The 25,369-nt window shown below is 38.1% G+C and overlaps 1 protein-coding gene and 1 pseudogene across 1 annotated transcript in view; both read right to left on the bottom strand.

Annotated features, from left to right (window-relative positions):
• Positions 1 to 25,369, bottom strand: part of LOC129011734 (phosphatidylinositol 3,4,5-trisphosphate 3-phosphatase TPTE2-like) — a 90,612-nt gene that overhangs the window by 38,973 nt on the left and 26,270 nt on the right. The window contains 6 exon segments of the mRNA XM_054446913.2: positions 106 to 166; positions 14,299 to 14,363; positions 15,110 to 15,173; positions 15,320 to 15,419; positions 17,416 to 17,535; positions 24,032 to 24,193. Of these exon segments, the coding sequence (XP_054302888.2) occupies positions 106 to 166; positions 14,299 to 14,363; positions 15,110 to 15,173; positions 15,320 to 15,419; positions 17,416 to 17,535; positions 24,032 to 24,063 (442 nt within the window). The 5' untranslated portion in view covers positions 24,064 to 24,193.
• On the bottom strand, positions 16,980 to 17,099 carry LOC129012042 (U2 spliceosomal RNA; annotated as a pseudogene).

Genomic DNA, 25,369 nt, shown 5'->3' with positions numbered 1-25,369 from the left:
ACCAAATACTTATGATTAAATGCAATGTAAAAAACAAAATCATCTTCTTACATTCAGTAATCTGTTTTCTATCTACAGTAGCAAAATACAGAGTAAGGTACATACTGCATAGATTGTAGACTCGATAGTGGTTTAGATGTTTTTTGTCTAGAAACTGTATGACTTCCTAAAAAAAAGAAACACATATTTTACATATTCACATGGCACCAACATAAGCCATTTCCACGAGGAACCTAAAATGGTTATTACTTTCTATTACTTTGTCTCTCACTAGCATCTTCTAGGGGAGACTCAGGGAATGCAAGCATATGCCAATTTCAAATTCTAATCCACTGTGGTTTTTCAAATAGTCCACAAAGTGTGTTTGATTACTCAGATTAGCCTCTATTGTAAATACACACTGTTTAAAGCTATCAGAAAAGTAAATTAGATGGTTAACTAACTTTAAGTAAATTTGTTCGAAATCATAATTCACAGTTAATGTGGTTCTTATTTAAATCTAATTCATATTGCTTATTTAATTTTGACTAGGTATGTCTTTTAGATACTGATTTGAATATTACATTCTACCTAAGCACTATGTAAACAAATAAATGCAAAAAGTATACACTATGATTGTGTGTGTATGCGTGATAGAAAAAGATAAACATATTATATCAATTGATAAATAACTGGTAACAATACGGAAACTTTTTTGGCTCACCCGTTCTCTTAATTTTTTAATGAAGATATATATGTACTGGTAAGTGTGTGTGTGTGTGTATATATATATATACATATTTCAATGAAAATAGTAAGTATTATTTGAAATATAATTAATATCACTATACGAATCCAACAATTTTTTCAGGAAATATATCTTTCTGAAACATACACACATATGTATATATCTCTGTGCAACAACAATAGTGACACAATTTCAAAAACTGATTAGTATGGTACCGTCAGAACAATGTTTACTGGCTTGATATTGAGAACACTAAAATTAAGGTATCGAAGTCATCCATTTATTAAATTGGTTATCTATGTTAGGAGGAAATAATACGTCAAAAAGATGAACACTCTGAATCTGCATAGTGGCAGAGGGGAAGGATAAAACATTTCATATACTTTAGAATTCATGAAATTTCTTGCATAAAATCCATATACGTTTAGAAATCACATATTAAAAACTACAAATATCTATGAGAAATTTAAGTGAATTTTAATCAATTCTTTGGATGAGGAAGAACTAAAAGTGTTGAATCAATGGAAGATCTATAGCCTTAGGTTTAACTTCATAAAATTCGGAAATTTCTGTTGAAAAATGTTATAATGAACAACAGGGGAAAATATTTTTTCAGAAAAATGCACTGTTGGGGACTATGCCTAGGATAATAAATTAATAATTCATTAACAACAACTTAAATATTACTCCCTCACCTTATAGATAAATGGGCCAAGGACATAAACAATCCATAAAAGAGAAAATCAAACTGATTAACAACCTACATAAATATTCAGTGTCGCCAATAAAGAAGTCAAAACAACAGTGACATGACATTTGCACCCATGAAATTAGCCCTTTCCCTTTTAATGAGAAAATCCAATGCTGGCAAAATAAGGCATGACATTAAAAACTCTGATTTATTTTGATACAATAATACAATTGCTCTTGGATTTGGCAATATATATTAAGAACCCCAAAAATATTCATTCTCTTCAACTACGTAATTTCACTCCTAACAATCTGTACAGAAAAAGCCTTATGCTCAAAGACATTTGTTGTTGTATTATTGATAATAGTTAAATGTCCAATATTAGAGGTTAATCATAGCACTAATGAAATATCATGCAACCATTAGAATACTGTCCCGTTCTTCATTCTCTCAACCAGTAAATATCTCACTGCAGTAATTTATGTGCAGGCTTCTTTAGCATACATATATAGAAAAACAGTTGGCCGGGCGTGGTGGCTCATGTCTGTAATCCCAGCACTTTGGGAGGCCGAGGCAGGTGGATCACGAGGTCAGGAGTTCAAGACCAGCCTGGCCAAGATGGTGAAACCCCGTCTCTACTAAAAATACAAAAATTAGCCAGGCACTATGGCAGATGCCTGTAATCCCAGCTACTTGGGAGGCTGAGGTAGGAGAATCGCTTGAAGCCAGGAGGTAGAGGTTGCAGCAAGACACCAACTCAAAAAAAAAAAAAAAAAAAAAGAAAACAAAAACAGGCAATATTTGCTTTTTCGTGGGAAGACAAATATACCTGGAGGGTTAAACCTTAGGGATTCTCTGAATCCCCTTCCTAGTTCTCTCAACATCTAAAAATTTATATGTATATATATACACACATATATATATATATATATACTTTTTATAATTATATATGTATATATACTTTTTATAATTATATATGTGTATATATACTTTTTATAATTATATATGTGTATATATATATATATATAGACACAATATACTGATGATTTACTGCTGTGTTTCCTGATCTAAGTAGTTTACTAAAGGCTCCAAATACCTCTTATTCAAAGTAGGTGAAAAGGGACATAAAGAATCTAGAGAAAAGGTGAACTCTGCCAAGAATCTACATTTTTCTGGTCACAAGCTGTCACCAGAGGGACAGTTTCTGTTTTCAACCAGAATAAAGAGCATTCAATTCTACCAAGAACAGAAATCAAAAGACGGCTAAGAAGATTTTAGGACTATAGGTAATTGTATATCTGATTCTTCTCATAGCTCAGCCTTTGCATGGGCTTACTAAGTTTATACTTTCTGATGCAACTTCCTTGTGATGCAAAAGTAGAAAATGCCACTCTGTGAAAGCCTTCTTGCAACAACCTCCACCTTCGGTTTTCCTAAATCTGCTCAACTCTTCTCTCTGCCTATCTTAGTACATTCCTTGATTTGGAGGCAAAGGTACACCCTCTGTTACCTGCATGAGGTGGTAGCAGTGGCCAAACTTCTTGATGCTTCCACCACAGTGCTTGTTTGTCCACTAACTCTATGGGTCCAACATCTCTAAAGTTTTTGCTACTTCAAGGCAGCATCTGACATTTCTCCACTAGTAAATTTACCACTTATGAAATTGTAAGGTCTGCTTTGCATATTCAATGTTGTTCAAAATGTAACCCTGCAAATTTATTCTCTTTTAAGAATAAAGAGGAATCACATGACTGTTTAGCATCCTCTCAGAAGTTAAGTATACCTGGATTTGAATCATGTACCTTTGAGTCAACCTTGATTTAATATACATCGTGGATGGTTCTCAAAAATGACAAAGGCATTCCAAGTGCAGGATATGCTGTTGTCATTGAACATGCAATGACTGAAGTGCTCCATGGCCTAATTCTCGGCCTGTCCAGGTAGCTGAACTAGTAGCTTAGATTTGGGGCTGCGCTCTGGCAAAGATGAAAGACTAAATATTAATATGGACAGTAGATTTACTTTTTGGGTGGCTCATGATTTGTGGCATTTATTAAAACACATGATTTATTACCTCCTTTTTGGATACTCTGATTAAAAATGGTAAAGAAATCAGTGACTTATTAGTACTTTTGTCAATGCCCTAAGGAGATAACAGTTTAATAACGGATAGAAACCAATAGTCTAGCGATCACCCCACAAGGAAATAGTAATGTCTTTGTTTTGATTTATATGCTAAGTGAAGTTTTTGGCTGTTAAAAACACCCCAGCTAATATTAAGTCTTGCCAAGTTGATATTAGGCACCACCAAAACTACTAAAAGAAAATTGGCTCAATTTAGACATGGCATAATTAACTCACAGTTATTAGCTCAACCGGCTTTAAAAAACAATATTAGCAATCAAGAGATGCTTTACCCACAAAGATGGAATTTGGAATTTGGGGATCGCTGCCCTCAAGTGGCATGACCCATCCAATGGACCCTGGTCACATTACTCCATGACTGTTCCCATTATGGGAGAGGAAAAGTAATTCCACCTCAAATAAATAGTTTGAAACAATTTTCAAAATTGGCCAAGGGTGTGGTCGAATCATGTCTTAGCTGGGAGTAGCATAACCTGGGTGAGATGTGGGTCAGATCCTTCTCTTCAAGGTCTTTGGGTATTTACAAATGCATTTTTATACAACTGCTGAAGCCTAAGGCTGCCTCCTCTTACCATTTCTATTCAATATTACAGTGAAAGTCATAGATAATTCAATAAGGAAAGAAAAAAGTATAACAACTGGGAAGAAAGTAGTAACTTTATGATTGTATACATAAAATCCCAGGGAATCTACACATTAATTATTAAAATGAATGTGTGAATTTATGAAGGATGCCAGATAAAAAGTTAATATACAAGGCCAAGTGTGGTGGCTCACACCTATTACTAATTCCAGCACTTTGGGAGGCTCAGGTGGGAAGATTGCTTGAACCCAGGAGTTTGAGACCAGCCTGGGCCATTGAGACTCCCTGTCTACAAAAATTCATTAAAAAAAAATTAGCCAAGTGTGGTGGTGCCTGCTTGTAGTCCCAGCTACATGGGAGACCAAGGTGGGTGAATTGCATGAGCCCAGGTGCCACTGCACTCCAGCCTGCGGTGACAGAGCAAGGCCCTGTCTAAAACAAACAAAGAAATAGAAAAACATTCCATGCTCATGGATAGGAAGAATCAATATTGTGAAAATGGCCATACTGCCCAAAGTAATTCATAGATTCAATGCTATTCCCATCAAGCTACCACTGACTTTTCTCACAGAACTAGAAAAAACTACTTTAAATTTCATATGGAACCAAAAAGAGCTTGTATAGCCAAGACAATCCTAAACAAAAAGAACAAAGCTGAAGGCATCACACTACCTGACTTCAAACTATACTAAAAGGCTACAGTAACCAAAACAGCATGGTACTAGTACCAAAACAGATATATAGACCAATGGAACAGAACAGATACCTCAGAAATAACACTACACATCTACAACCATCTGATCTTCGACAAACCTGACCAAAACAAGCAATGGGGAAAGGATTCCCTATTTAATCAATGGTGCTGGGGAAACTGGCTAGCCATATGCGGAAAACTGGACCGCTTCCTTACACCTTATACAAAAATTAACTCAAGATGGATTAAAAACTTAAACATAAAACCTAAAACTATAAAAACCCTAGAAAAAAATCTAGGCAATACCATTAAGGACATAGGCATGGGCAAAGACTTCATGACTAAAACACCAAAAGCAATTGCAACGACAGCCAAAATTGACAAATGGGATCGAATTAAACTAAAGAGCTTCTGCTCAGCAAAAGAAACTATCATCAGAGTGAACACGCAACCTACAGAATGGGAGAAAATTTTTGCAATCTACCCATCTGACAAAGGGCTAATATCCAAAATCTACAAATAACTTAAACAAATTACAAGAAGAAAACAACCCCACCAAAAAGTGGGTGAAGGACATGAACAGACACTTCTCAAAAGAAGACATTTATGCGGCCAACAAACATACAAAAAAAAAGCTCATCATCACTGGTCATTACAGAAATGCAAATCAAAACCACAGTGAAATACCATCTCACATTAGTTAGAATGGCGATCATTAAAAAGTCTGGAAACAACAGATGCTGGAGAGGATGTGGAGAAACAGCAACACTTTTACACTGCTGGCAGGAGTGTAAATTAGTTTAACCATTGTGGAAGACAGTGTGGTGATTCCTCAAGGATCTAGAACCAGAAATACCATTTGACCCAGCCATCCCATTACTGAGTATATACCCAAAGGATTATAAATCATTCTACTATAAAGACACATGCACACATATGTTCACTGCGGCACTATTTACAATAGCAAAGACTTGGAACCAACCCAAATGCCCATCAATGATAGACTGGATAAAGAACATGTGGCACATATATACACCATGGAATACTATGCAGCCATGAAAAGGAATGAATTCATGCCCTTTGCAGGGACATGGATGAAGCTGAAACCATCATCCTCAGCAAACTAACACAGGAACAGAAAACCAAATACCGCATGTTCTCACTCATAAGTGGGAGCTGAATAATGAGAATGGACACAGGGAGGGGAAAGAGGCCTGTCGGGGATTGGGGGAAAGGAGAAAGAGAGCATTAGGACAAATAGCTAATGCATGCACAACTTGAAACCTAGATGATGGGTTGACAGCTGCCGCAAACCACCATGGCACATGTATACCTATGTAACAAACCTGCACATTCAGCACATGTCTCCCAGAACTTAAAATTTAAAAACAAAACAAAAGTCAATATACAAAAATGAATTATGTTTCTATATACCAATAGCAAATAATCAGAAAATGAAGATATTCAAATATCATTTAAAACAGCATAAAAACTTATCAAATGCCTAGAAATAAAACTAACAAAAGATGTGTAGGGCGGGCGCAGTGGCTCATGCCTGTAATCCCAGCACTTTGGGAGGCTGAGGTGGGCGGATCATGAGGTCAGGAGATCGAGACCATCCTGGCTAACACGTGAAACCCCGTCTCTACTAAAAATACAAAAAAACAAAATTAGCCGGGCGTGGCGGCGGGCGCCTATGGTCCCAGCTACTTGGGAGGTTGAGGCAAGAGAATGGCGCAAACCCGGGAGGCAGAGCTTGCAGTGAGTGAAGATCGCGCCCTGCAGTCCAGCCTGGGCGACAGGGCGAGACTCCGTCTCAAAAAAAATAAAAAATTAAAAAAAAAATGTGTAAAACCTGTACACTGCAAACTTTGCAAAAAGAAGTCAAAGAAGACATAAGTAGAGAGATATATTATGTTCTTGAGTTGGAAATCTCAATATTTTTACATGTCAATTCTCCCTAAATTAAGCAATGTGGTGAATGAATGCCCAAGCCAAAATACTAGCAGGATGTGTGTGTGTGTGTGTGTGTGTATGTGTGTGTAAATTGCCAAGAAGATTCTAAAATGTATATGGAAATTCAAAAAATCTAGAAGAGCCAAGATAGTTTTTAAACAAAGACGTACAAAGTTGGGGGACTTAGACAAAAGTTTTCAAAACTCACTATAAAGCCATAATATTTAAAACTGTGGTCTGGACTTAAGTATAGACAAGTCATAATAAAAGGAGAAAAAGCCGAGAAACAAACTTATGCATATGTGTTCACTTGATTTGCAATAAACACACCTCTGCAATTCATTGGGGAAGTTATGCTCTTCACAGTAAATGGTACAGGAGGCATTGATAGCTATATGAAAAACATGAATCTTGATATTTTATATCTTTACAACAATTAATCAGAGATCAGTCATAGACCAATACATTGATAGAAGTGTTGGTTACATTCATATATACTTATGTGCAATATCATCAAGATACACACCTGATTAGTGCAACTTGCCATCTATGTTATACCTCAATAAAATGTGATTATTTATTTTAGGTTCAGGGGTACATGTGCAGGATATGCAGGCTTGTTACATAGGTAAACATGTGCCACGGTGGTTTGCTACACAGATCATCTCATCCCTATGTATTAAGCCCAGCATCCATTAGCTATTCTTCCTGAGGCTCTCCCTCTCCCACCCCCTCCTTCCTGACAGGCCCCAGTGTGCGTTGTTCCCCACCATGTGTCCATGTGTTCTCATTATTCAGTTCCCATTTATGAGTGAGAACATGCAGTGTTTGGTTTTCAGCTCCTGTGTTAGTTTGCTGAGGATAACAGCTTCCAGTTCCATCCATGTCTCTGCAAAGGATGTTATCTTCTTCATTTTTATGGCTGCACAGTATTCCATGGTATTTATGTACCACATTTTCTTTAGCCGATCTATCATTGATGGGCATTTAAGTTGATTCCATGTCTTTGCTATTGTGAATATCGCTGCAGTGAACATACACGTGCATGTATCTTTGTAAGACAGTGATTTAGATTCCTTTGGGTCTATACTTGGTAATGGGATTGCTGGGTCAAATGCTATTTCTGCCTCTACGTCTTTGAGGAATTGCCACACCGTCTTCTACATGTTCTACATGGCTGAACTAATTTACACACCCACTAACCGTGTAAAAAGCATTCCTTTTTCTCTGCAACCTTGCCAGCATCTGTTATTTTTGGACTTTTTAATAATAGCCATTCTGACTGGCATGAGGTGGTATCTCATGGCGGCTTTGTTTGCATTTCTTTAGTGGTTGGTGATGTTGAGCTTTTTTTTTCCATATTTTTGTTGACTGCATGTATGTCCTCTTTTGAGAAGTGTCCGTTCATATCCTTTCCTCACATTTTAACAGGGTTGTGTGTTTTTTTCTTGTAAATTTGTCTAAGTTCCTCGTAGAATCTGAATATCAGACCTTTGTCGGACGGATAGATTGTATAAATTTTCCCCATTCTGTAGCTCTTTAGTTTAATTAGATCCCATTTGTCAATTTTTGCATTTGTTGCAATTGCTTTTAGCATTCTGATCATGAAATCTTTGCCCGTGCCTATTTTCTGAATGGTATGGCCTAGATTTTCTTCTAGAGTTTTTATACTTTGGGGATTTACATTTAAGTTTTTAATCCATCTGGAGTTAATTTTTGGATATGGTGTAAGGAAGAAGTCCAGTTTCAATTTTCTATCTATGGCTAGCCAGCACTCCAGCACCATTTATTAAATAGGGAGTCCTTTTACCAGTGCTTGTTTTTGTCAAGTTTGTTAAAGATCAAATGGTTGTTGGTGTGAGGTCTTATTTCTGAGTTTTCCATTCTGTTCCATTGGTCTATACATCTGTTCGTGTACTAGTCCCATGCTGTTTTGGTTACTGTAGCCCTGTAGTATAGTATAGTTTGAAGTCAGGTAGCAGGATGCCTCCTGCTTTGTTCTTTTTGCTTGGGATTGTCTTGGGTATTTGGGCTCTTTTATTGTTCTATATGAATTTTAAGATAGTTTTTTTTAATTCTATGAAGAATTTCAATAGCAGTTTAATGGGAATTGTATTGCATCTATAAATTGCTTTGGGCAATATGGCCATTTTCATGATATTGATTCCTCCCATCCATGAGCATGGGATGTTTTTCCATTTTTTGTGTGTGTCTTCTCTGACTTCTTTGAGCAGTTGTTGTTTTCTCTGTGTTTGTTTTTCCTTTAACAGGCCACTCTACCATAGTGCTTCTGCAGTTTGCTGAGGGTCCATTCAAGACCCCAGTCACCTGACTTTCTCCCGTGTACCTGGAGGTATTGCCAGTGAAGGCTGTGAAATAGCAAAGATGGCAGCCAGCTCCTTCCTTTGGAAGCTCCATCCCAGGGGAATACTGACCTGTAGCAACTCTACATACACCTGTAGGAAGTGGCTGGAGACCCCCATGGGGAGTTCTTACCCACTCAGGAGACATGGGATCAGGGACCTATCCAAAGAAGCAGTCTGGCTGCTTTTTGGTAGACCAGGTGTGCTGCATTGTAGAGAACACTTCTTCCTCCTGACCACCTGTATTTTCCATAGCTGGCAGGCAGGAGTGGCTGAGTCTATGAACTGCAGTGATGCTGGCTGCCCCTCTCCACCTCCCAGGGAACTCAGACCCATCTGAGGTGGAATCCAACCTGCTGCTCTTGGTTGGCTAGGATTCCAAGCCGATGGGTCTTAACTTGTGAGGTACCGTGGAAGTGGAGCCCACAGAATGACACTGCTTGGCTCCCTGGATTCAGCCCCTTTCCAAAGTATGTATGGACAGATTTTCCACCTTGCTGAGGATCTTGGGGCCAGAGTACGTAAAACGCCTGGGTTTCTGTGTGTACCTGAGCAGCTGATCTGCTGAGACTCCACACAGCTCTGTGTGTCAGACACAAGGCCCTGGTGGCATGGGCTTACAAGGGGATCCCCTGATCCATGGGTTGCAAAGATCAATAGGAGAAGCACTGTTTCCTGAGCAGCACTGGACAATCACTCACTGCTTCTCTTGGCTGGGAGTGGGGGTTCCTTTGGCTCCATGCTGCTCTCAGCTGGGCCATACACCCTCTCTCCACTTTTCTTCATTCTCCATGGGGCGAGCTGTTGTTCCAGTCAGTCCCAATGGGAGAACCTGGATATCTCAGTTGAAGGTGCTGAATTCACCTGCCCCTTTTCATTCCTCTCTGTGAGTGCTGGGGAGTGCAGCTGCTTTTAATTGGCCATTTTGCATCACTCTAAACATTTCTTTTTTAGCCATAGTTCTTAATTCCCATACCCCTTGGTTTATCATTACTTTCTTAATAAAATAACCTGTCCACATTCTCCAACCATGGGATGATGGTTCAGGCTGGGGATCCAGGCCATTTTCTGAAAAGCTGCTGAACTTGAGGCCCTGTCCTGTTCGAACCTGAGCTAACATGCTGCGGAAAGGTACTCCTTCCACCTCTCGGCAACCGATGCCAGCCCTTGATAATTATAGTTTTATTGAGGTATAGTAAGTATTGTAAATTACATAAAATTAAACAATGACTTTCAGTTGGCATTTCACAGTAAACAGCATTATACGTCTGAAATTAGTTTAGTCATCCATGGAGCCTAAAGCAGTATGTCGCCACTATAATTTAGGATCTCGGCCGGGCACGGCGACTCAAGCCTGTAATCCCAGTACTTTGGGAGGCCAAGGGGGGGTGGATCACGAGGTCAGGAGATCGAGACCATCCTGGCTAACACGGTGAAACCCCATCTCTACTAAAAAAAAAAAAAAATACAAAAATACAAAAAATTAGCCAGGCATGGTGGCGGGCACCTGTAGGCCCAGCTACTCAGGAGGCTGAGGCAGGAGAATGGCGTGAACCCAGGAAGCAGAGGTTGCAGTGAGCCGAGACTGCGCCACTGCACTCCAGCCTGGGCAACAGAGTGAGACTCCGTCCCAAAAAAAAAAAAAAAAAACAACAGCCATGATTCTTTACAATTCCTTCCACCAGGAGTTGGAGTCTATTTTCTACTCTGAATCCAGAATCGTAGTATAATTTGCATTGTCCGATAAAATCGGGTAGAAGTAATATTATACTAATTTTGAGCCTAGGCCTTAAGAGGATTTACATTGTTTTGCTTGCCGCTCCTGGTACTCTTGCCACTGCCATTATGTGAACAGGCCTGAAGTAGCCTACTAGAGAATGAGAGACCACATGGGACCATTCAGCCAAGTCATGTGATTTTCTTTTCTTTGATTAAAAAAAACTGCTTTTTTATTCTTTAAAAAAAATTTTAACTGACACATAATACTTGTTCATATTTATAAGGTAGAGAGTGATATCTCAATACCTGTGTACAATGTGTAATGATCAAATCAGGATAATCAGCATGTCCATCACCTCAAATATTTATCATTCTTTGTGGTGGGAACACTCAAGAGCCTTTCTTTTTAAAAATATACAATAAATTATTGTTAACTGTAGTCACCCTCCAGTGCTATAGAATACTAAAACTTATTCCTCTCTGTAAGCTGAAATCTGACATTTCTTTGTTGATTTTCTGACTAGATGATCTGTCCAGTGCTACGAGTGGGGTGTTATGGGGTGTTAAAGACCCCAACTGTTACTAGATTGGAGTCTGTCTTTCTCTTTAGATCTCATATTTGCCTTGTTTATCTGAGTGCTCTAGAGTTGGGTACATATATATTTGCAATTATTATATCCTATTGCTAAATTGATCTTTTCATCATTATAAAATGTCTGTCTTTGTCCCCTCATACAGTTTAACTTAAAGTCTGTTTTATCTGATATACGTATGGCTACTCCTGCCCACTTTTGGTTTCTGTTTGCCTGGAATATCTTTTTCTATCCCTTCACTTTCAGTCTGCGTGTACCTTTACAGGTGAAGTTAGTTTCTTCTAGGCAGTATGTAGTTGGGTTTTTTGTTAGTTTGTTTGTTTTATCTTGGCAACCAACTCCATCTCTTTTAATTGGGAATTTGATCTGTTTACATTCAAGGTTACTATTAATAGATGAGGATTTATCCTGTCATTTTATTCATTTTTTTTTTTGGTTGTTTTGTATATCCTTTGTTTTTTTCTTCCTCTGTTTTTTTTTTTTTTTTTTTTTTTTTTAATCTTTGTGGTTTGGTGGTTTTCTGTAGAGATAAAGTTTGATTTCTCTCTCTTTCTTATGTATCTGCTCGTGAGTTTTACAGTTTGGTGTTTTTCATGACGGTAGTCATCCTCTTGCTTTCATTTGTAGAATCCCCCTTAAGCATTCCTTGTAAGGCCAGTCTAGTGGTGATGAATTCCCTCAGGTTTTGCTTGTCTGGGAAATACTTTATTTCTCCCTCATTTCTAGAGGATAGCTCTGCTGGGTATAGTATTCTTAGTTTATAGTTTTTTTGTATTTTTTTCCTTTCAGTACTTTGACTATATCATCCCATTGTCTACTGACCTGTAAAGTTTCCACTGGGAAATCCACTGTTAAACTAAAGGAGTTTCCCTTACATGTGATTTGATGCTTTTTTCTTGCTGTTTTTAATATTTCCTTTTTTTTTTTTTCCAGACAGTCCCACTCTGTTACCCAGGTTGAAGTGAAATGGTGTGATCTCAGCTCACTACAACCTCCACCTCCTGGGTTTAAGCATTTCTCATGATTCAGCCTCCCAAGTAGCCAGAACTACAGGTGCACGCCACCACACTTAGCTAAGTTTTTTTTCTATTATTAGTAGAGATGGGGTTTCTTCATGTTGGCCAGGCTGGTCTTGAACTCCTGGCCTTGTGATCCACCCACTTCAGCCTCCCAAAGTCCTGGATTACAGGTGTGAGCCACCGCACCTGACCAATATTCCCTCTTTTTGACTTTTGAAAGTTTGACTATTATGCACCTCAGAGAAGACCATCTTGGGTTGATTCTATTTGAGAACCTTTGAGCTTCCTAGATTTCAGCCACATCTCTCCCATGTCTGTTTTTAAAGCTCTTGATTATATATATGTATATAATTTTTTTGGAGACAGGGTCCCTCCCTGTCAACCAGGTTGGAGCGCAGTGGCATGATCTCAGCTCACTGCAACCTCCACCTCCTGGGTTCAAGCTATTCTCGTGCCTCAGCCTCCCGAGTAGCTGGGATTGCAGGCACGCACCACCACACCTGACTAAATTTTGTGTTTTTTTAAGATATGGGATTTTGCCATGTTAATCACTCTTGTCTTGAACTCCTGGCCTCAAGTGATCCACCTGCCTTGGCCTCCCAAAGTGCTGGGATAACAGGAGTGACCTACTGCATCTGGTCTCTTGATTATTTTTTATTTTATTCCTTAAATTCTTCAGCTCCAAGATCTCTGTTTGGTTTTTAATGACATCTATATCTTTGTTGAATTTCTCATAAGATGATAAATTGTTTTTCTAATTTCATTGATTTGTCTATCTGTATTCTCTTGTATCTCATAGAGTTTCCTCAAGATCATTATTTCAAATTCCTTCTTAGCCATTTGATATACTCTTAAAATTTAGGGTCTGTTAATGGGGAATTATTGTGTTTCTTTGGGGATGTGATGTTTCCTTGCTTTTTATGTTTCTTGTGGCCCTAAATTGATTTTTGCACATCTGATGGAACAGGTGCCTCTTCCAATGCTATGGAGCTTTCATAGAGAAATATTTTTTCCAATACTTGTCTCCTAGTGTTCACTGAGTAGGGCGATTTGACTTTGGTTCTAGATGGGTGTGGTAATATAGTCTTCATGTGACTTCTTTGGCTGTAATCAGCATTTAGAGGTGTCTCTGAATGCCTCAGTGGCCTAGATGGTGAGTGTTTGTGGAGACAGTGGTATGGCTTTTCTTGGGGTGGGAGCCATCAGTCGGATTCATTCCAAGGCCCCAGAGGTATGCATGCTAGGTGCAGTGGCTTTGCTAGTGGTGGGGTGGTGCCACCAGCAGGGTGGGCACCAGGCAGGCCAGTCCTCAGGCTCTTAGAAGTGCATGCAGCATGTGGCAGCTCTGCTGGTCAAGGGGGTGGGGCTGTTGGCAGCAGTGGGTGCCAGATGGGATGGGCCTTGAGGGGTGCGTGGAGCATGCAGTGGCTCTGTCAGCTGAGGGCAGCCAAGTCATTTTAGACTAGCCAGTCCTCAGATGACTCAGTAGCTGCCCACAGATGCATGAATGAACTCAGCTGAGAGAGGCAATGCTCTCTGTGAGCACAGAATTGAACAGTTAAGCCCATCTCAAATTCACAAACCATAGTATCATGAGCCAAATAAATAGTTGCTATCATAAGCCAGTAAGTTTGGGGGTGGTTTGTAACCACTGGGACAACTGTAACTGGTATCAATCCATTATGATTGTTTTCCTTGAAAGAGTACCTTTTGGAAAGAACATTGACATTTCTGGGTCAATATTAAACTTATGACTACACAGTCTACATTCACTGAGAAATGAGTATTTTTAAGATAAACACCCTTACCTTAATTGGATTCTGATAGAAAGACTGGCCTCCAGAAGATGGAAATGACATAGCGATAATACGTTCTGGAAGTCAAAATCATCCCTATTACAAACATTATTATAGATTTAAAATAACATACAAAAATTAATTTTATATGATCAGACTCCATTTTCACAGAAAAATACCTTTTAAGATTGAGGTTGACAGAAAAGAGCTAATACTCAGGATAATCAAGATAACATATTAAATTATCCAACATAATGACCATTAAGCTGGCATGGTGTTCTTAACACTCCACTGGTTCAAAACATATGCCATGTACTTATGTTGGCCTCAGTCTGAAGTTCTCCCTGTTCTTGGAATTTATTTCTTATCTTAAATAACAAAGAAATTCCAAGAGTTCTGGGCACCAGTGATGGTGGGAACTCCCAACGTGCTTTGTGGCCCTCTGACTCAGAAAACCTGGGATCAACAAAGCTGTGACCTCATTCTCTGGGGTTCTACGAAGAGAAGCGGTCTCTCTGGGATCCTTGGGATTCAGGATAACTACTAGAACTTAATAAATTGAAACTCAAATGGAGTCAGCTGAAAATCCATTCAAGTTCTTGTGCTGCAACCGAGTAGTCCTGAATTGAGATGACATGGAAATCTTCCTTGCCAGGACTAAACCACAAATATGTCACACTATCACAGTGGCATAGCATATAGCCTCACGAATAAAGAATACTTTGAATGAATGTGGCTTAGACGAGGCAAAAACAAAATAAAAATATAATTACAAGAAAAAGTGAAGTTAATATAAGTAAATCAACAGTTAAGTGTCACAGACCTGTAATATAAGTGAGGTCTAGGTCAAATCCATCCCTTTTGTATCGCCTTTTGTTTCCTGAAACCTGAGAGTTTAAAACCATTATTAGTTGGTGAAACATAAATCAACATAAAAATAAAGAACATTATACAGTATAGATATCAACCCTTGCCAATGGGTCCCAAAACACAAAATATTTTTCTGAATCATAAGCATGTTTTGCCCACTTACCAGCCTTCTTATCAGCTTTCCAAGTTGTCTTTTTAGATGAGCCAGATGAAAAACTCTTATCAGAATGATAAGTCGTAGAAGTCGAAATAAACATGTCCATCTAAAAATAAATTTAAAAGATCAATTTTTGCTTCAGAAACAGACAATTTTATGAATATAAATGAAGTTTAGAGCAGCACTTGTTAACCAGGGACAATTTTCCCTCCTCTCCTCAATCACCTACATGGGGGATATTTGGCAGTGTCTTGAGGCATTTTTGGTTTTCACAACTGGTGTGTGTGTGTGTGTGTGTGTGCGCGCGCACGTGCGCTACTTCCATCTAATGGATAGAAGCCAGGAATTCTGCTAGACATCCGGCAATGAATATAACTGCTCACCACCCTCCTATGACAATAATGATCTGGCCCAAAATGTTAGTAATGTTGAGGTTGAAAAATTCTGGTCTAGAGAAATAGTGAAACGATAGAGTCTTAGAATTTGTAAATTTAATTTTGGGATTTGAGGCCAGCATTTTCAATTTCTCCACATCAAAACAAATTGAGGATTCTTGTTCACCTTTGTTACTCCCATCTCTAGCAGAGGCTCACTACAGCTGCTAATGCACATTAGGCAGGCAACAGATTGAGATACTTCCCAAGTGTGCTAGCTGGTATCTCTCCTACCGTCAGAAACATCAAAGCAGATAACAGATGGTCTGGACTAGTGCTTATCTGGTTTGAGCATGCATAAAGAAGAGTCATCTGGAAAAGTGTGTTAAACTACAGATTGTTGTGTCCCAGAGATATTGATTCGGTGGGTCCAGGGTGGGGCCTAAGGTATTTTTCTTGTATTTCTAGCAAGCTCTCAAGTGATGCTGAGGTTTCTAGTCAGAGGACCACATTGGCTGAGGTGATTTTCAAACAACTCCAAAAGCCTATCACTTAACATGCTTAGTTGGTGCCTGAGTTGTAGTCCAGGGAAGCTAGGGTACAGAAAGAAACCAGATATTTGACCCATGAACAAGCTTAGGAAGCCACAAACATCTACATCCCAGTATACATTTGCTCTTCCATTTTCCTCATTGTCACAGTAGAAAAGAAGAAAAAAAAGAGAGTCACCAGGTCCTCATACACCCTTTAGTTTCCTAATCTCTAACAGTTCTAACTTTGCCTTAGCTTTCTTTGTTTCTACCACAACTATACGCAAAACTCTACTGTTGTGTTGCTATATGTGTCGTCTCCCAGTTTTCTGTTCTGTCTTCTATTTTTTAGAACATCATGATTGAGGCTGGGCACAGTAGCTCATGCTTGTAATACGAGTACTTTGGGAGGCCGAGGTGGGCAGATCACTTGAGGTCAGGAGTTCGAGACCAGCCTGACCAACATGGTGAAACTCATCTCTACTAAAAATACAAAAATTAGCCAGGTATGGTGGTGCCTGCCTGTAATCCCAGCTACTCGGGGGGCTGAGGCAGGAGAATCGCTTTAACTGGCGGGGCAGAAGTTGCAGTGAGGCCGAGATCATGCCACTGAACTCCAAACTGGGCGACAGAGTGCGACTCCATCTCAAAAGAAAAAAAAAAAAGGAAAAGAAAATCGTGATTGAAGTCACTCAAATTTTGCATATGCTCAAATAAATTCCCTCTTGGCTGTGGGAAAAACCCAGACAGAACATTATGTGTAAGGGATTTGTAGTTGAAGCACAGAGGGGAATCGTTTTTAATATCGAATTTTTTTATGTATCAGATATGAAACTAATAAGAATGTCACACTTGATCTTAGCCAAAAGGCCAAAAAATGATACAAATGGGAATTTGATGAGAACTTCAAAATGTAGCGAAGTTAAAGTCAGTACAAGAAGTAAAGTCCTTCTTTGGCTACTCCATCTTTTTTATTCAATTAATGGTACTTCGTGTGTATACTCTTCGCTGGTCCCTAAATATCACAGTCTTTTACTTTCAACCTATGTGGGAATTTACCTACACATTTCATTTTAAAGCAACATATTTGGTATAAAATGAGCCACTTGAAGTTGAAAAGATTATATAGAATAAAAGCCACAGAAAATGCAAAAAGTAAATGAAAAACTTTAAGAGAAGTGAGTCTTATATTTCATACCTAGGAATATCCTTAAGAAACTTAACGTCAAAAAAAATGTAAATGACATCAACCAGCAGAATAATCACAGTAATGGCAGTATCTAAAATGTTAAGTAAATCAGAAAAATAATGCTGTCTCCTGTAATATAAAACAGAAAAATATGAGTTCATCTACCCTGCAAGAAGAGATAGGAATATTTAAAGACCACAAACTATTGACTGATCCCCACTAAGAATTCTAGTTTCATAAATTATTTAAAATGCATTTTCTAGAGTAGACTAAGGGAAAAATATAACATTCACGGGAAGTTTTCAAACAATAAATTTATGTTCATCATTTGACACATATATATGACTAAAACACCAATATGGCAATTTAAGTATAGTCAGACATATAACTAAATGCATATTAACCACCCTTATCATAGATGATGAGGTATCTATCCCCTCAAGCATTTATCACTGTGTTACAAACAATCCAATTACACTCTTTCAGTCATTTTAAAATGTACAATTATTATTGACTATAGTCACCCTGTTGTGCTAGCAAATAGTAGGTGTCATTCACTTTTTTCTATTTTTTCGTACCTATTAACCATCCCCACCTCCCCACCCCCAACCTCCTACTACCATTCCCAGCCTGTGATGACCATCCTTCTACTCATGTCTATGAGTTCAACTGTTATCCTTTTTAGAGCCCACAAATAAGTGAGAACATGTGGTGTTTGTCTTTCTGTACCTGGCTTATTTCAGTTAACATAGTGATCTCCAGTTCCATCCATGTTGTTGCAAAAGGCAGGATCTCATTCATTTTTATAGCTAAATAATACTCTCTTGTGTGTATGTACTATATTTTCTTTATCTGTTCATCTGTTGATGAACACAGGTTGCTTCCAAACCTTGGCTCTCATGAACAGTGCTGCAACAAACATGGGAATGCAGGTATCTCCTCTATGTACTCATTTCCTTTCTTGTGGGTATACACCTAGCAGTGGGATTGCTGGATCATATGGTGGCTTTATTTTTAGATTTTTTGAGGAACCTCCAAACTGTTCCCCATAGTGGTTCTACTAATTTACAGTCGCATGAACAGTGTATGAGGGTTCTCTTATCTCCACGTGTTTGCCAGCATTTGTTATTGCCTTTTGGATATAAGCCATTTTAGCTGGGATGAGATGGTATCTCACTGTAGTTTTCTCTAATGATCAATGTTAAGCACCTCTTCACATGCCTGTTTACCATCTGTATGTTTCTTTTTGAGAAATGTCTATTCAAATCTTATGCTCATTTAAAAAAATCATAGTATTAGATTTTTTTCCTATAGAGTTGTTGGAGCTCCTTATATATTCTGGTTATTTATCCCTTGTCAGATGGGTATTTTGCAAATATTTTGTCCCATTCTGTGGGCTGTCTCTTCACTTTGTTAATTGTTTCCTTTGCTATGAAGAACATTTGTAACTTGATGTGATCCCATTTGTCCATTTTTGCTTTGGTTACCTGTGCTTGTGGGGTATTGCTCAAGAAATTTTTGCTCAGACCAATGTCCTGAAGATTCTTCCCAATGTTCTCTTGTTATAGTTTCATAGTTTGAGATCTTATCTTTAAGTATTTAATCCATTTTGATTTGATTTTTAGATAAGGTGAGAGGTAGGGGTCTAGCTGCATTTTTCTGCATGTGGATATCCAGTTTTCCCAGAACCATTTGTTGAAGGGACTGCCTTTTCCTCAATGTATGTTCTTGGCACATTTGTTGAAAATGAGTTCACTGTAGGTGTGTGGATTTGTTTCTGGGTTCTCTATGCTTTTCCATTGGTCTATGTGTCTGTTTATGCCAGTGCCATGCTGTTTTGGTTACTATAGTTCTGTAGTATAACTTAAAGTTAGGTAATGTGATTCTTCCAGCTTTGTTCTTCGTGCTTAGATTAGCTGCTATTCTGGGTCTTTTATGGCTCCGTATAAATTTTAGGATTGTTGTTTCCATTTCTGTGAAGAATGTCATTGGTATTTTGATAGGGAGTGCATTGAATCTGTAAATTGCTTTGGATAGTATGGTCTTTTGAACAATATTGATTCTTCCAATCTATGAACATGGCATCTCTTTCCATTTTGTGGTGTCCTTTTCAATTTCTTTCATCAGTGTTTTACCGTTTTCATTATAAAGATCTTTCACTTCTTTGGTTAACTCTTAGATTTTTAATTTTATTTCTGGCTATTGTAAATAGGGTCACTTTTTAAAACTCTTTTTCAGATGGTTCACTGTTGGCATATAAAAATGCTACTGATTTTTGTATGTTGATTTTGTATCCTGCAACTTTACTGAATTTATCAATTCTAATATTTTTTTGTGGACTCTTTAGTTTTTTCCAAATAAAATATATCATCTGCAAACACAAGGATAATTTTACTTCTTCCTTCCCAATTCGGATTTCTGTTTTTATTCCTTTTATTTCTTTATCTTCTATGATTGCTCTAGCTAGGACTTCCGGTACTATGTTGAATAACACTGGTGAAAGTGGGCATCCTACTTGTGTTCTACATCTCAGAGGAAAGCTTTTCCATTTTTCCCCACTCAGTATGATACTGACTGGGGGTCTGTCATACATGGTTTTTATTATATTGAGGTGTGTTATTCTTTACCCAGTTTTTTTAGAGTGTTTATCATGAAGAAATGTTGAATTTTATCCAGCACTTTTCCAGCATTAACTGAAATGATCTTACGGCTTTTATCCTTTATTGTGTTGATATGATGTATCACTTTGGTTGATTTGCATATTTTGAACCATCCTTGCATCCCAGGGATAAATCCCATTTGTCATGATGAATGATCCTTCCAATGTATTGTTACATTCAGTTTTCCTGTATCTTGTTGAGGATTTCTGCATCAATATTCATCAGATACATTGGCCTGTTGTCTTTTTTTTTTTTTTTTTTTTGAGACAGAGTTTCACTCTGTCACCCAGGCTGGAGTGTGGTGGCGTGATCTGGGCTCACTGCAACTTTCACCTCCCAGGTTCAAGTGATTCTCATGCCCCAGCCTACAGAGTAGGTGGGATGACAGGCACCTGCTACCATGCCCAGCTAATTTTTGTATTTTTAGTAGAGACAGGGTTTCACCATATTGGCCAGGCTGCTCTTGAACTCCTGACTTCAGGTAATCCACCTGCCTCGGCCTCCCAAAGTGCTGCGATTACACGTGCGAGCCACTGCTCCCGGCCGGTTTCTTTTTTTGACGCATCTTTGTCTGCTTTTGATATCAGGGTAATACTGGCCTCATGGAATGAGTTTGGAAGTATTCCTTCATCTTCTGCTTTTTGGAATAGTTTAAGCAGGAGTGGTATTCATTCTTCTTTAAATGTTTGGTAGAATTCAGCAGGGAAGCCATCGGGTCTCAGTATATATATTGGCTATATATGTTGGATGAATATATACTTAAAATTGTTATAGCCTCTTGATGAATTGATCTCTTTATCATTATATAGTGACATTCTTTGTCTCTTCTTATCATTTTTGTCTTGCAATCTATTTTATCTGATACAGGGATAGCTGCTCCTGCTCTTTTTTGGTTTCTACTGGAATGGAATATATTTTTCCGTTCCTTTATTTTCAGACTAATGGGAGAAGAGTGTTTCTTGTAGGCAACAGATCAATGGGTCTTTTGTTTTTTGTTTTGTTTTGTTTTTATTTTTATTTTTTTGAGGTGGAGTCTCACTCTGTTACCAGGCTGGAGTGCAGTGGCATGATTTCGGCTCACTGAAACCTCCAACTCCTGGGATCAAGAGATTTCTCTGCCTCAGCCTCCTGAGTAGCTGGGGCTACAGGTGTGCACCACTATGCCCACCTAATTTTTGTATTTTTAGTAGAGACAGTGTTTCACTATGTTGGCCAGGATTGTTTCCATCTCTTGACCCTGTGATCCACCCGCCTCAGCCCCGCAAAGTACTGGGATTACAGGTGTCAGCCACTGTGCCTGGCCAGGTCTTGTTTTTTTCATCCATTCAGCCATTCTGTCTTTTGATTGAAAAGTTTAGTCTGATGACATTCAATGTTATTATTGATAAGCAAGGACTTACTCCTGCCATTTTGTTAATTGTTTTCTAGTTGTTTTGTAGTCTTCTCTTCCTTCTTTCCTTCCTGTCTTCCATTAATGAAGGTAATTTTCTCTGGTGATATAATTTAGTTTCATGTTTCTTATTTTTTGTGTATCCCTTGTATTTTTTTGGTTTGAGGTTACCATGAGGATTGCAAATACTATCTTATAACCCATTATTTTAAGCTTATAAAATAACACTGTTTGCATAAACAAACAAGTAATAAGAAAACTAATACAAACTCTACAACTTAGTCTCACTACTTTTTAACTATCTGTTATTTCTATTTATATCTTATTATACCATTTATGTCTTGAAAAGTTGTTGTAGTCAATGTTTTTGATTGGCTCATAGTTGTCTCTCTACTTAGAATAAGAGTAGTTTATACACCATAGTTACAGTGTCATAACATTCTGTATTTTTCTGGATATTTACTATTACCAGTGAGGTTTCTACCTTCAGGTAGTTACTTATTCCTCACTAATGTCCTTGTCTTTCTGATTGAAGTACTCCCTTTAGCATTTCTTCTAAGACAGGTCTGGTGTTGATGAAATCCCTCAGTTTTTGTTTGTGTGGAAAAGTCTTTCTTTCTCCTTCACTTTGAAGGATATTTTCACTGAATATATTGTTCTAGGGTAAATGTTTTGTTTCCTTCAGCATTTTCAATATGGCATGTCACACTCTCCTGGCCTGAAACATTTCTATTAAAAAGTCTGTTGCCAGCTGTATTGTAACTCCATTGTATATTATTGGTTTCTTTTCTCTTGCTGCTTTTAAGATCCTTTCTTGATCCTTGATCTTTGGGAGTGTGATTATTAAATGACTTGAGGTAGTCTTCTTTGAGTTAAATCTGCTTGGTGTTTTATAACTTTCTTGCACTTGGATATTGATATCTTTCTATAGGTTTGGGAAGTTCTGTTACTATCCCTTTGAATAAACTTTCTAACCCCTCTCTCTCTACACCTCCTCTTTAAGGCCAGTAGTGCTTAGATTTGCCCTTTTGATGCTATTTTCTAGATCATGTAGGCATGCTTCATTGTTTTTTATTCTTTCCTTTGTCTCCTCTATGTATTTTGAAATAGCCTGCCTTCAAGCTCATTAATTCTTTCTTCTGCTTGACCAATTCTGCTATTAAAAGACTCTAATACATTCTTCAGTATGCCAGTTACATTTTTTGGCTCCAGAATTTCTGCTTGATTCTTTTTAATTATTTCAATCTCTTTGTTAAACTTCTCTAATAGAATTAGGATTGTTTTTCTCTGTGTTATCTTAAATTTCTTTGCGTTTCCTCAACACAGCTATTTTGATTTCTTTGTCTGAAAGGTCACATATCTCTGCTTCCCCAGGATTGGCCTCTGGTGTCTTATTGAGTTCATTTGGTGAGATCATGTTTTCCTGGATAGTGTTGATGCTAGCAGATGTTCTTTAGTGTCTAGGCGTTGAAGAATTAGGTATTTATTGTAGTTTTCACTGTCAGGGCTTGTTTGTACCTATCTTTCTCGGGAGGGCTTTCCAGATATTGGAAAGAACTTGGAGATTGTGATCGAAGTTGTATCTGCTTTAGGGGGCACCCCAAGCCTCCTAAACTCTGTGGTTCTTGCAGACTCATAGTGGTACTGCCTTAATGGTCTTGGACAACATGCAGGATAATTCTCTGGGTTACCAAAAAGAGAGTCTTGTTCTCTTCCCTTAATTTCTCCCAAACAGAGTCTCTCTCTCTGTTCTGAGCCACGCTGACACAAACACCCCTGTGGCCACCGCTACTATGATGGCATTGGGTCAGACGTGAAGCCAGCACAGCACTGGGTCTTGCCCAAAACCTGCTGTAACCACTCCCTAGCTATTGCATAAGTTTGCTGAAGGCCCTGGGGCTCTACGATCATCACATGGTAAAAGCAGCCAGGCCTGTGTCCTTCCCTTCAGGATGGCAAGTTCTCCCAGGCTCCGGATGGGTCCAAAGATGCTGGGAATCAGGGCCTAGATCAAAAACTTATAATTCTACCTGGTGTTTTCTGTGCTATGGCTGAGCTGGTTGAGCTGTCACTCAAACCACAAGATGCAGTCTTCCCCACTCTTTCAACCCCTCTCCAAAAGCAGAGGAGCATCAATCCATGGCCACCTCACTCAAACACAGACCATAGGGGATACTGCCAGACTACCATCAAGGTTCTCTTAAGGCCCAAACGCTTTTAAGTCAGCTTGAGTTGAATGCTCCTGTTAATTATTTTAATATGCCTCTCTTTTTTTGGGACGGAGTCTCACCCTGTCACCCAGGCTGGAGTGCAATGGCACAATCTCGGCTAACTGCAACCTCCGCCTCCTGGGTTCAAACAATTCTCCTGCCTCAGCCTCCCGAGTAGCTGGGATTACAGGCTCCCGCCACTACACCCAGCTAATTTTTGTATTTTTAGTAGAGACAGGGTTTCACCATCTTGGCCAGGCTGGTCTCGAACTCCTGGCCTCGTGATCCACCTGCCTCGGCCTCCCAAAGTGCTTCTTAGAAAAGTACAAAATAGCTTTATGCATTATAAAAATAATCAAACTTACCCTTCTACAAATACTCGAAGAAGAACATCCATGAGAAAAAATAAGGCAATAGCTAGAGAAATAGAACGATACTCCAAAGGAATATAAACTTTGCTATCAGTGAAAATTAGGTCGGCAAAGATTAGAGCCACATCCAACAAGATCAGGAAAACTCCAAATATTCTACAACAAATAAATAAATAAGTAAGTAAGTAACAGCAAAGATAAAGGGGCTTTTGTCCCTATAGTTATACCATATTTAGGCCAATGATCGGGTACCAAAATGTTATTATTTAGTATTAAACTGCCCAGTGGCAGGAAAAACTGTAATATCATAGAATCTCAGAAAAATCACTGTTTTCACCCAATAGAAGCAGTTCTTAATAAATAAAATTCCCACCAAACCACTTCACAAGAAGTTATCATGCCCTTTTACAGCAGATAGACTAACATCTCAAGAGAGAAAAGTGAAACTGAATTAAAATGACCTGTGTCTGTTTGTAAACTCTTCTTAAAATTTGAGAATTTCATAAGAAGTTTACACCCATTTCTTATAAAAAACAAAATCTTATTAATCTGGATAATTCTTAAGAATTTATTAATAAAAACCAAATGAAAGCATGAGTAACATAAGCTCTTAAAAGACCAAGATTTTTTGTCAGTGACATTTTCAGCAAGTACATGATTACATATTTACAGGCGATTCTAGTACAGTGACGGGTACATGAGAAAGAATTCAATTCCATAAATATTTAAATTATTGAACTCTAAAGTACCTCCTGAAACTTGCTGTTACATATTCTAAATACATTCCCCATAAATTGATTATACTATTTGCTTAATCTATGAAGATGAGTTCATCTTCAAAGTACTTTTCAAAAAGTTGCAGCTCAAGTTAAAATATCATTAATTCAAAAGGAAACAATTATATTGCGCAAATCTATATCATATTGTGTAAATCTATATCATAGTATGAAATCTTACTCTTATGTAGAGAAGAGTCTAAGTAAATTGTTTCCAGAATTAAAGAGTAATTCTAGATGTATAAGGTACTTAATAAAACACTTTACTTATAATTATAGAATTATAACATTCAATTTTCATTAACTTTACTTGTGCAGATGGAAGAAAAATAATATTAATATGTTACTATTAATCTTATACAAAAGCCGTTTCTTTGCAAGTCTTAAAGTCCAGCTTAAACCAAACTTCCATGATAAATTAGATTACATTAGATGGGGCACATGGCTACTTAGAAACCGATGGACATGAAATGCTTTTTGGTTTTGTTTTTTATTTCAGTCTTTCTCATTGAAATATTAAGTCAGATATATCTATATCAATATATATAAATATATA

This window comes from Pongo pygmaeus, chromosome 14 (assembly GCF_028885625.2).
Source record: "Pongo pygmaeus isolate AG05252 chromosome 14, NHGRI_mPonPyg2-v2.0_pri, whole genome shotgun sequence".
Taxonomy (NCBI): domain Eukaryota; kingdom Metazoa; phylum Chordata; class Mammalia; order Primates; family Hominidae; genus Pongo; species Pongo pygmaeus.
The sequence above is the reverse complement of the archived record's forward strand: the minus strand, read 5'-3'. Positions and strand labels throughout refer to the sequence as shown.